This window comes from Mus caroli, unplaced genomic scaffold (genome assembly GCF_978045245.1).
Source record: "Mus caroli unplaced genomic scaffold, Mus_caroli_1 scaffold_6, whole genome shotgun sequence".
NCBI lineage: Eukaryota > Metazoa > Chordata > Mammalia > Rodentia > Muridae > Mus > Mus caroli.
The window spans coordinates 54628803-54641825 of NW_028227261.1; the positions used below are offsets into that span (position 1 = coordinate 54628803).

General features: G+C 44.2%; 1 protein-coding gene and 1 non-coding gene across 2 annotated transcripts in view; one reads left to right on the forward strand and one right to left on the reverse strand.

Moving 5' to 3' along the window:
- The window catches only part of Raver2 (ribonucleoprotein, PTB binding 2), an 82558-nt gene that overhangs the window by 37090 nt on the left and 32445 nt on the right, over positions 1-13023 (reverse strand). Inside the window, exons 3-4 of the mRNA XM_021161577.3 lie at positions 9087-9556; positions 4666-4857 (exon numbers count right to left, since the gene is read on the reverse strand). Of these exons, the coding sequence (XP_021017236.1) occupies positions 4666-4857; positions 9087-9556 (662 nt within the window). The remainder of the gene's footprint in view (positions 1-4665; positions 4858-9086; positions 9557-13023) is intronic.
- On the forward strand, positions 8435-8497 carry LOC115030944 (U7 small nuclear RNA). Its single transcript, XR_003836541.1, has one exon. It is a non-coding gene; the product is annotated as a U7 small nuclear RNA (small nuclear RNA).

Genomic DNA, 13023 nt, shown 5'->3' on the forward strand with positions numbered 1-13023 from the left:
AGTCCCAGCACCGAACAAACCCAGAATATAAGAATTAAGCACTGATATCAAGAAAGATGGAAAAAAATTAACCCCCACCATCAACAAAAAGGGGAGAGTAAAAATGCAAAGCAGAAATGAGAAAAATATAAAGATGAAGGCAGAAATGAACAAAAGAGGAGAATTTAGAAACAAAGAGGAAAACAAAAGCTGGTATTGTGAAAGGACAAAATAAAAAACTGTTTCCTAAGGCTGCTGAAGACAAACAGAAAACACAAACCACACAGAAGAAAAACAAAGAAGGTGTGCAACACCTCAAAATCCTAACTCGTTATAGTCTGAATATATCAAATGTTGAAAACGTAAATGGGACAATGTTGTGTAGCAGTCACAGGTAGCACAGAAAGCAAAGACGGGAACAAAAACCGACAGACAGAGCTCAGAGGTCATCAGTGAGTCCCCCTGGAGAGCCCCAGGGAGTGGGCCACCTGGCTTCACGGAGGCATATTCAGCTTCTCAGAAGCATACAGCCTTACATTATATAGGTTGATCTTGAACTAGAAAGAAGGGGAGAGAGAAGATGCGGAAGCCATCTAAGGACAGTAAGGTTAGTGTTGTCTTAATTCCAAAATTAAGTAGTGACCATGTTTTCAAAATTAAGTGCCTGTCTTTTCTAAGCGCATCTCCAAAGCTATGTCCTATAAAAATATTATTAAATCAAATTGAACAATGCCTAGGCTGGGGGCAGGGGTGACCAACGAGGGTTATAGCAAAAACATGGAGTGAGCAGAGGTGGACCACGATGGGAGGGGACAGTGAAGGGAGGGAGGAGGGGGGAAGGGGACAAAGAAAGAATACTGCATGTTGGAGTAGTTGAAATTCTCCAAATATAGAGACTCTAGATTTAATCACACATGACTGAATGAGATGAAGGTAGAGGGGATGGTGTGGGGAGGCATGGAGGGGACATGATGTGTGTGTAGGGTAAGGTACAGTGACATACATGTGTGAAAATGTCATAGCGAAACCAATTATTTTTACACTAAAATGTGTAACTAAAAGGATGCCTTCCATGAAACAAATCTATCCTTGTGATTTACCACCTGTGCGTACATTTTCCCCTCAGCTTGATACAATCTGGAGTCTTCTGTGAAGAGTAGCCTCAAGTAAGAAAACACCTCCATCTCACAGGCCTGTGGGCAAGTCTGTAGGGCATTCTCCCGATTAGTGATTTATGAGGGAGGGTCCAGTCCACTGTGGGCAGTGACCACCTCTGGGTTGGTGGTCCTGTGTGGATAAGAAAGCAGGCTGAGCAAGCCTCGGAGAGTAAGCAAGCAGCAGTATTCATTGCCACTGCTTCAGTGCCTGCCCCCAGGTTCCTGCTTTGAGTTCCTGCCCTGTCTTCCCTCAGTGATGGACTGTAAGAAGCCCTTTCTTCTTCAAGTTTGCTTTTTGGTCATGGAGTTTATCACAGCAACAGAAAGCAAAATAAGACATCATGTCTGTCAACTAGATGATAAATCACATGTTTATTTGAATTGCTGCAGAAATACTTTGTCTGCTTGTTTTTTTTTTCAAATTGCAAATTTTAGAAACTTGATAAAAAGACACATACCAAAAGTCCATAAAAAGCACTATTCTTAACAACTTACTTTTAATGTTTAAAAAAAAAATTGTTTTCTCACTGTTCTTGCTACCTTGTTATGAAGGTCTCATACATCCCTGAGATACATGTTCAGTGTGCACCTAGAGGACAAGAAAGGAGATAGAGGTAAGCCAGCCTAAGAGGAAAGGGACCACACACATGCCTCCCTGGATTAGCAGGAAAAAGGTGAATGGCATGAGGACTGTGGAGGGAGTCACCCTGATCACACAGGTGAAAAGGGACAGCTGTACTTGGGATGTTGATGAGGAAGGCCGGTGATGAATAGTGGGTCTGTGGTTCAGCTTCTTTTATACCATCTCTAGCTATCACAGAGCATTAAGAGAAGAGCAATTTTCTTTAGAAATGCTAAAACGGAGCTATTAATTTAACATGATGGAGGAACGCTGTCTCCATTCTTTCCTGTCACTGGAGATACAGAGTTACTGATCCACCAACACAGGCACGGAACTTACCATTAGAATAAGTAGTAACCCAGGTGCCTGGAGTCCGTGAGGGGAAGAAAGAGACAACTGAATCCAGAACCCACTGATGCCAACCTTCAAGGGCACAATCGACTCGGACAGGACCAGACAGGTAAAAAGAATGACCTGGGTTTAAATATTGCAGAGATCCTACAGTCCAACACTGAAGGGTACTTAACAGATCTGCACAGTAAGAAATTCCTGTTGGGGCTGGGAAGATGGCCTGGGCAGTAAGTCCCTGTCATGTAAGCATGAGAACCAGAAGGGCTGGAACAATGGCACAGACCTGCAACCCCAGTGCTGGGAAGGAGGAAGCCAGGGCCATCCACACGGGCAGTCTAGCTCAGTAGGCAAGGTCTAGGTTCAGTGAGCGATCCTGTCTCAAAAAAGAAGGTGGCGAGTGACTGAGGATTGTGGAAGACAGCTAACGTTGACCTTTGACCTCCACATGCATGCACACACATGGACATATCTGAACACATATACACACATAGAAATCCCTTCATGAGAGGACCTTACTCGAAGAAGGAGGTGGACACTATCTGCATGAGGTGGCGAACAGGCAGAAGATTAGAAACTGGTACCGTAACAGCAGCTATCTAAGGTTCTCGATTAAGAAAAACACAAGGTATTTATGGCAGACGGGAAGGGGCTAGTTAAACAAGACAAAATCAGGGAGTAACAGAGGGCCAGGAGCCCAACACGGCCAAGAGGAGCATGGCTCTTCCTGTGAACAGGGAAGGAACGCTCTTTGCATCTCTGAGGACGTACATCCTGGGCATAGAGTAAGTGCTTGTGCATGCTGAAAAGGAAGGAAGGAAGCAGTGAGGGGAAGAAAGATGGATGCCTGAATCTAATACCTGATCTTCACACGTACCCGATCATCTCACAGAAAGATGAGAGCTTGTACAGGCATGCAGGTGGCTGCAGGAAAAAGCAGGAAACAATGGATGACAACAAGCTGAGACCTGGGGGTGGGGCAGTGAAGCCATATGCTCCTCCTTTGCAGGGGCACCAAGCCACCCAGCTGTTTCACATCTAAGAAGACAGTCAGGGACTAGACTGGTGGAGAATTGTAAACTCAGCAATTCCAATTGGACAACACTACAAGATGAGCAGAGGAAACAAAACTGATGATGGCAAAGAAACATTTAAAGTGGCGACCTCTGTTTGAGAGCAAGAAGCCAAGGATGCTAACTCTGGAAACAGACAAAGGATCCAGGCAGGGTCAGAGGTGAACTTAGAGTAAGGAGGGGTGGGAGGGCAACAGCTGCCCTCCCCCACCTCCCCCCCCGTCCAGCCCACCTTCTCTGCTTCCCTAGCTCATCTCCAAACTACTTAGGGCTGACTTTTCCACGGCTTGGCTGTCACCTATAGCTCTCGCATGTATATATCTTGTGAGTTCCCCATGCCAAATTCAATCTAAGTCCTCTGACTACACCATTCCCTTACTTTAGCATCAACCTACCACCTGCTAGACCTCACCACACATGTGGTCAACCTGACTGCTTCCCTCTCTCCAAACATTTAATACAGCTCAGCCGACAGTGACTCTCAGCCTGCCTGCGTAGGGTCACCAGATTTAATGAAGAACACAGGATGTTCAGTGAAACTCGGAGTTCAGATAAACGATGAATAAATTTTAATAGGACTATGTCTCACGCAAAATCTGGATTTCCTTGGCAATCCTATTCCCCCACCCCCATCAACACATGTCAGCACCTCACCCGTTCTTTAATGCCACACTCAAATGTCATCTTCAGCATGGAGTGTGTTCTGATCCTATCAAAAAGAGTATCCATCCATCCCTTCATTGAACCATCAACTATGTACTGTGCTGAGGTGAAAATTGTGAAGACATAGTCCATATATTTAAGGGACCCTTCAGCTAGAGGAAGTCACAGAAAAGAGGCAGACATCTTCCTCAGCTTGGAAGCTGGGCACTGTACTGTGGGGATCTGCATTATTACAGCTTTTAGGGGAAACTAGCATGGAACTTGAAACTTAAAGCTCACAGTGACTAAAATGTTTGCTGAAATTCTTTCACAATTAACTGTGGCTAGGGGCTGGGGAGATAAAGCAGGCACCCGGGGTGTAAGGGCCAAAGCTTGGGTCCCAGAACCCTGTAAATGCTAGGCAGATGTGATTGCCAACTGGAATTCCAGCACTTGGGAAGCAGACAGGGAGCCCCAGGGCAGGCTGGCTAGCTAGACTTGCTGAGATGGGTGAGCTCTGGATTCAGCAAGAGCCTTGCCTCTACAAAACCTGACACAGCCTTGGGCTTCCACACATAAACACAGCCATTACCTGCACATCTGAACACAAATTGCTCAAGACGACTGCATACATTTTCATAAATCCCCTTTCGCTCTCTCAACTTCTGGCTTGGTTTGACTTATACCACCTGGCCAGCTTTTTTAAAAATACACTTATTATTTAAAAAAACATGAACTTCTTCAGCGTATGGAAACTGCAACAGCCCAGGGAATGACTGCCAGCTGTAGCTAGACTGGGAAGTCCAAGGTAGGCTCCAGGTTGTCTAAGCAGCTAGCCACTCACCGCGCGCTGAGCTGCTATGAGGACTGCTAGAGTGCTTCGCCCTGGTGCTCCTGGGGCGCAGAAGGACAGTTGAACTTGGCTCCCCTTGATGGTGATGCCATCTGCCACCTGCTGAACCTCTTCGGCATGCTCCGCAGTGCTATATTCAACCACTGCAAAGCCACCACCGTGACTTCCTTCATCCTGTGCAAGCTGATACCACATGGCATGTTAAAAAAAGAGAGATTCTGAGGTTGATTTAGGATCATTTGTTTACAAGTAAGCATTTCCAACTTCGACAGCTAGGCCCTCAGTCTGTACTGGTGACAATATTAAATTTCTTCTCCAACTGGCTTAGACACAGTTGTTCTCGAAGATAAGGATTTCAATTCTTTTTTTTTAATCTTCTAATATAACAGTCAGTAGTCTCCTACTTATTAAGAAATACACACACAATTAGCAATTAATAGAAAAGGATATTTAAGTAATTATATTAAAGCTATCTTCAAAATATGACACCAGATTCATGGGTAATGAAGCACTGGTTATTTATATACAAATATAAATAATTTATCAAATGTAGACACGTGGAAGGAGCCACAATCATCTTCTATTTCAACATATTAAGCAAATCCCAGGAATCTGGTCAAACTAAAAAATAAATCTTATCTATGAAACTTGGGCTTAGGTTTATACTCCATCACTGGCCGTACACAGCCTTCCCTTTCAAGTGTGGGCTACTGAAGTGCCACACCGGGACCTGGGTCCACCTTTGTCACCACCTGCAGGGGTGAACAGGATGACAGTAAAGTCCTGGCTCTACAGACTTGCATGAGGAGCAAAGGGAAGAAGGAATACATCACTACCACACAGTTCTGAGATTCACACACATCTGAAGGATCGTATAGGCTCACACACTCCACGGTGACAGAGGTGACAAAATCAAGCCTGCATCTTTGAGAAGTCACAAACACACAGTCCTATTAGGCAGTTTTTATAGCTCATGTTAATATTACAAATAAATACTTGCTGAATCCTTGACAGTATTTTTGTATCTTTATTTTAAAAGCTTAACTTTTGCCAGGTGGTGGTGATGCAGGCCTTTAACTCCAGCACTTGGAAGACAGAGGCAGATGAACCTCTGTGAGTTCTGGTATATCCAGGGCTACACAGAGAAACCCTATCTCAAAAACTAACCAACCAACCAAAAAAAGCAAAGAGCTTAACTTTTACTTCATTGGTATAGTTAGGCCAAGTTTCCATTTTTCTCCCCTTCAACATTTTTTCTCCTTTAAACTATCCTAAATTGTATTTTTCTCCAAAAAGTTTTTTTCCAAATGTGTAGGGCAAAAGAAAAAATACCTACCTCTTCCAAGTATTCCTCTAAGAACTCAATTCCTCCTATAATTGAAACCAGACCTTCAGATTAGAGCTGCTGAAGCCAGCTGTCCCTCTGGTCCCTTGACTGCAAGAGTGTGTGTCTCCAGTGCACTGTCTGATAGCTTACCAGGGACAAGAGCCTGAACGTGACAGACCCATGGGTAAGGAGCTATGGAGATGCCAACTTAATATACTTCTGAAGCTTTGAAACCACTTCTATAGTTATTTCAGTGGAATGACATTCACTCTTACCTAAGCATTCCACCCGAGGGCTTCCTAAACACATCTCTTTAAAACGACATCAGCAGGATTGGGGTGAACATTCAGCTCAATATCAGAACTACACAAAGAAGTTTCCATTCTCTTGAAGCATTTTAGCAGGAGCTAAGGGTCACTCATTGGAATAGTAAAAACAGAGTTTACCACCGAACAGCTAGACAAGGCGATGTGTAAGGTTCCCGCTGACGCTTGGGCTCAGAGTTCAGATGCATGGCTCTGCCTCTCATATGTGCTTTAGAGACCTCTGATAAGCCATGGAGAAGGAAGGACAGACAGAGGAGGACAGCATTATGTAACTTAGTATTCAATACTATCAGGACATCACTAGGTCAATCTGCTTCCAGGAACTGAGCAGGCCAGGTCAAAGGTGTGTCACAAAATATTCTAATTTTATACAAGCCTTAGATGACTTCTTAAATGCTTTACTACTGGGATGGGAGGAACAAAGATGTGAGAAAAAGCAAAATGGAGCCATTCATACTAAACTCTAAACTATGCATACTGCCGCCTAATCTTCACTCACATGCAGACTCTGGCAAGGACAATCTTCTAGAAAGCCAACTGTCGTTCACCAGTGGATGACCAATGGAGTCACCAGGAGAAAAGTTTGTTACAAGGTATAAAATTTAAGTTGGATAGGAAAACCTAAGTTTAGGAGATCTATCACAAAATATGCTCCATCACAATTAACAATACACTGTATTCCTAAGGCATTCTGAGAGTGGAAACTGAGTGTTTCCATCACAGGAGATGGCAACTCTGATGAGATAATGATTGGTCAGCCCACTGGCTTTAAGTTCCCCTCCATGTGTGCACACTTCACAGCATAACAAATGCATATCATTTTATCCGTCCATTCAAACACGCACTTGTACATTATATACATCCATGTGCACAATCCAACTCCCAAAACTTTACTGCAATATGAGAATCTGACAACGGCTGGGTGAGAGGAGGACGTGAAGGGAGGGGGCAAAAAGGAGCTCATGAAGGAAACAGAACACTGGTCTGTTGCTGTCAGAAAGCTGTAGGGCGAGATGTCACATGGCACATCTGTGTGCAGTTATTAGGATGCACTCACTATGATAAGGTGCTTGGAAATGCTCACCAGGATGGCCAGGATCTTCTCTGCATGCCTCCCCCACTACAATCTGATTCAGACAGAAGTAGGTGATCATCTTAACCTTTATCCCAGTTCCATATTCTCCAGTAAGTCACTCTTCATAGAGGACTGGCAAATATTTGTTCACTTGTCACTCTCACCTACAAAACTGTGAAGTGCCGAGTCCTGCATGGCCATGAGGAAGGTATGAGTGACAAGGTTCCCACCCCTGGAGAAGAGCTAGCTGGGCATGGTCCTCCACCAGTGCTGATGGCTGCTAGGCATAAGACTTGTTTATATAGTAATGAACATAATTTACTTTATGTTCCTCCTTCAAGAAATTTTCTCCCTCCTAAGGTTATTGGGGGATGTCCTCTCTGCCAAGATTAATGACTCCATGATAGAGACAGCTGGGCGGTAAAGGTATTAACCTTAGCAAAATGGTTACTGCTGTGACCTTCAGGACAGCCCTTAAGGCTGTCGGAAAGAACTCTAGAAATATGAGTTCAAAAATATATAGATGGGATTTCTCAACTATGAAAAATATAAGGATGCAGTATGAATTATATGAGGGGCTTCATGGACCTAAAAAAACAAAGGCAGCTGCACCATGAGCCAGCTTGTCAAAAGATACTGAGGGAGAAGAGATTTGGGGAGTAGTGATTGCAGGGCAGGATCCCACCCAGCTAAGTTTATTGTTTGTGCTTACAAAGGCAGACAGATTCCTGAGTTCAAGGTCAGAGTGAGCTTAGGCCCAGGCAGGGTGGGAATGTTGCTCTCAGAGTGAGATTCCATCCAGCTAGCTTATTGCCTGTGCTTACGAAGTCAGGCAGATCTCTGAATTCATTTGCCATGTTAAATTTTTTTTTTTAACTTGTTGTCTTTTCTAAGAATCAAGGGGCTAAGGTTATAAAATGCTGATTCAAGGGATAGTCAAAGGGGAACTGAAGTAAATGACTGAATTGATATGAAAATAAAAGACTAGCCAGTTGTTTGCAAGAGAGAGGCACCCAGAGAGAATTGCTTAGAGAGAGAACACAGCTCTGTTAGAATTTCTCTAGCAGGATTTCTGATTTTGATCAGAAAACCCCAAAAGCTATGCTAGAGAACTGTTACAGCTCCGTTAGAACTCCTCTAGCAGGATTTCTGACTTTGGTAAGAAAACATAGAATTTTTCTGGCAAGAGATGAGCTATCTGGAGATCCCTGGAGAGAGCTGTCTTGGGCAGAATACAAGCTTGGACCCACAACTGATTTCTCCCAAACACCCCTTCCTCAGGACCCTCACCCAAGCCGAGGATGGTCCCTGGCAGTGAAGCACTGAGATACAGTGCTCTACTCCCTACATTTCTGATATAACCTAGCGCTGGCCCAGCTCAGAGACAGTGGTGAACATGACTTGAAGAAAAGAATGGATGAACAGCTGAACAACTGAGTAGACTGAGAAGGGGACTAGGCAATGGCTTTGCTCTGATGTATTGAACCAAAGCAACTGAGTTTGGCCCATCAACAGAAGGGAACGACTTAAAATCTCCTTAGAGTCCTCATTACAGAGCAGAGCAGAATCAAAACTGCCACTGTGACCTGGATAAGACACATTAACAGGATATAGATATAGGCATCGATCATATACCAATGCAGGTGTTCTTAAGGATCTCAAATCAGCTCTTAGAAATACATACCTGGCAGAACACAGGTTTATGGATACCGGAAAAAAGTTGTAAGAGCTCTTCCGAATCGCTGTAGTCACTGGGGAGTTTATCTATACAAAGGCACTTAGAATGGATGAGCTCCGAGGCCAAGAGATTAACATCCATCCACTGTGCAAAGAGCGCCGAGGCTCCCATCTGCCTGCCCAGTAGCTCCAGTCTGGCCTTGGCAGCAAAGTCCTTCTTCATGTACTCCACAAACCCGTAGCCTTTGGAGTGGCCAGTAACTTCGCTGTAGACCAAAAAACATCTCTCGATGTTGCCATAGGCACGGACGAGTTCTTCAAACTCTTCTAAGGTGAAGGAGACGGGCAGGTTGGTGATGCACAAGAGAGCGTCTGTGGGCTGCAGCTGCACTGTCAACTCTCTGCCTCGGAAAGAAAACTGATGAAACCTCTGAATCGCACTCTGCGCCTGCTCCCCATTCAATAAGGTAACAAAAGCTGCAAGACAACAGAGGGACGGGCAAGGTTTGAGGTCAGCGCTTTCCTAGTCTCCTGCTGTGACCCACAGTAAGAAAGACACCTTATGCCTAAGAGAGTCGATACAAATCTTCTGAAGCAGACTCATCACAAAATATACCCCATTGTGTGTAATGTCCCCTCCCACCCACATTCCACTTTTCGAGACAGTCTCACCATCTAGCTCCTGTTGGCCTGGAACTCACTACATGGACCAGGATAACTTCAAATTCAGAAATCCACTTGCCTCTCTGCCTTCAGAGTACATTACCAAACCTGACCTGCAATACTCTCTTGATCTTGTTATTGTTCAGAAACTGCTTCTCTCTCTCTCTCTCTCTCTCTCTCTCTCTCTGTGTGTGTGTGTGTGTGTTGAACATGTATGTGTGCAGATTGTAGGTAGCCAGGCATGTAAGTGGCCAGAGGAGGGAATCAGTGTCCTCTACCACTCTCTACCTAATCCCTTTGAGGTGGACTTGGGCCCCTCAACCCAGAGCTCTTGTTTTACCAGCAGTGCTGCCGCCAGCAAGGCTACTGTATCCCTCTACTCCTGGTCAGTCCTACTCAAAGATGCCTTTACAGGAGCATAGGAGACATGCCAGGCTTCGAATGTGGGTGCTGGGTCCTTGTGACTGTTCAGAACACATTCTTAGCCACTGAGCCATCCCTCCACCCTGATTTTTCAATTCTATTTTACTTTTTTTTTTTCTTTTTAATGCTGATGCTCCAACAAACCAATTTCATGGCCAGTTGCTCAAATAAAAAGTTTGGTAATGATATTAGGAATTTCACTATAAGCTCCACCCTATCCTGAGGGATTTTGTTTGTGGTAGCATTTTCAAACACACAAATCTGAACCCACTCAAGAACGATGTAAAGTTTTGCAAAGCCTTTATAGAGATCCTTAATGAAGTTAAAATGTGTTACAGGGCCTTTTCCCCTAGAAAGATCTCAAAGAATATCATAGGACCTGAAAAACTGAAAGTCCAGCAAAAGATGCCAAAATGCCTGAAGGAAACCTGTTTCTCTGAATCCTTTTCATATCATTAAAATCAATTAAGACAGTGACATGGCTCTGCAATGTCAACCCTGATGAGTGAGTTCATCCCAGGACCTGGATGGCAAAAGAAGAGACAACTGTAGACAACTGCCCCAACTGTCCTTTGGCCACATGTGCACGTGTGCGAGTACACACACACACACACACACACACACACACACACACACAAATTCAGGGCCACCCTGGACTACATAGTTGGAACAAGGAAGTCCTGCCTCAAAAAACCAAACATATGACACATGTGAGTTGCAAATCAATGAATATAGTGATTCATATTTGTTAGAACTAAATTTTAGTTATAACAGTTTACCTGTTTTCACTAATGAACATAAATATTTTAAGAACTTTTGTAAGAAATCCTGAAAGCCTCCAATTAAATTACCACAGAGCGATCCACAAGTCACAAGGGAGCTCTCTAAAAGCCTGGTCTCCTTAGGGAGCGCAGTGAGACAGCTTGTAAGCACTTAGTTCCCCCAGGTTCAAACAGAGCAGACTCCTATGTGGTTCAGAGCAAATGTACAAGCGGTGAGACAGGGAGAATCCCACGGGATGGGTAATTCTGTCCTCCCTCATGGTCTTGGTGACCATGTAGCTCTGAGAGTGTGAGCATCGCACATCTCTGGGTGCTACTGACATTTAAAGCAGCATGGTTTCATTGTGCACTCTTTCCACATGCCAAGTACAACTCCACATCTAAGTCTTCCAACAGGGGAGCAAGATCAGCCCAGACATCCTCACTGTGAGAATTAACTCTCCATTAACAATACCATTTGTTTTGGGGTTTTACTATTTTCTTGCTGCTGCTGTTGTTGCTGTTGTGACAAAATGACCTGACAAATTCACCTGTCTTAGCTAGGGTTACACCAGGACCACTGAAGTAAGTCAGAACAGGAACTCAAACGGGGCAGAAACCTGGAGGCAGGAGCTGACAGATGCCATGGAGGACCGCTGCTTATTGGCTTGCTCAGCCTGCTTTCTTAGAGCCCACCACAATGGGCTGGCCCTTCCCCATTCATCTCTAGTTAAGAAAATGCTCTACAGTCTGGTCCGCAACCTGATCTTATGGAGGCATTTTCTTAATTGAGGTCCCCTCCTCTCTGATGACTTTAGCCTATGTCAAGTTGACAGAAAACTACCCAGCACAACTGACCCCTTCTCAGCTTGACACACAAATATGTCACTATGACGTCACAGCTTTTTTGCTGTTGTTCATTACCAACATCACATATGGTGACGGTACACTTCTTTAATCCCAACTCTCGAGGCAGAGGCAAACAGATCTCTGAGTTCCTGGCCACCTGGTCTATAGAGCAAGTTCCAGGTCAGCTAGTGCCACAGAGAGAAACTCTGTATGAAAAAAAAAAAATAAAAACAAGCAAAAAGACATCACAATATAAAACATTTTAACAACTTAAAAAATCCCCTATCTTTACAAACTCAATCACTTTAAAAGTTGCCTCTTAAAAAGTATCCAAAAGTATCAAAAAGACTTATGAAACTCCTTAAACTCTAAAATATCTTTTTAAAAAGTTTATAAAGTCTCTCAACTAGTGGCTCCAGTAAAATAAAAATTAAATTAAATGCTTTCTTATAGAGGGAAGAAGCAGACACAGTCTGAACAGGCAAAACAAAACTCCCATCCTGTAAATAACTCAGTGGTAGATACCTGGGATTCACTCACCATCTCTAGGCTCCTCCAAGAGGCTTGGGTCACTTCTCCAGCTCTGCCCTCTGCAGCGCACAGAGCTTGTCTTCTACGGCTGGGCAAGCTCCATTCCACCACTCCTACTACTCTTGGTAGTCATACCATGGCAATGGTATCTCCAAAATGCTGGGGTCTTACTGCAACTGAGCTGCATTTCCACCAATAGCCTCTCTTGGGCTCTATTCATGGTGCCTAGCTTAAGACTTTCTCCATGACCCCTTTAATCCTGGGCCTTCATCTGCTACTGAGGCTGCACCTTCACCAATGGCCTCTTCTGGTCTCTCACAACGCCAAGCCTCAGCTGTTCTTCATGATCCCTGCATGCCTTCAAAACCATTTCCACCTGTGAGACTCTTAAACACTACCAAGTTCGACTGTCAGCACAAGATACAACCCAGCTTCTGTGTGCTAGCTCTCAGGAAACACTTCTCAGAAGATTTCACCTCAGTGATGTTGGTCTCTTCGTAATAATCACTGCTAACTTCTCAGCCCCAGCTGACCAGCATCAATTATCCCAGGAAAGCAAAAGTTTACTTCAGTGGCTCTGGTCTCTGGTTAATCACCAATGATTCTTTAGCCCCAGCTTCCAGGACCACAGAATGTTAATTCAAAATACCAAAAACGCAACATCCAAGATAATCTTTAAGTAATTCTCAAACTTCCCTCTGGAACTTCCCAAGCCAG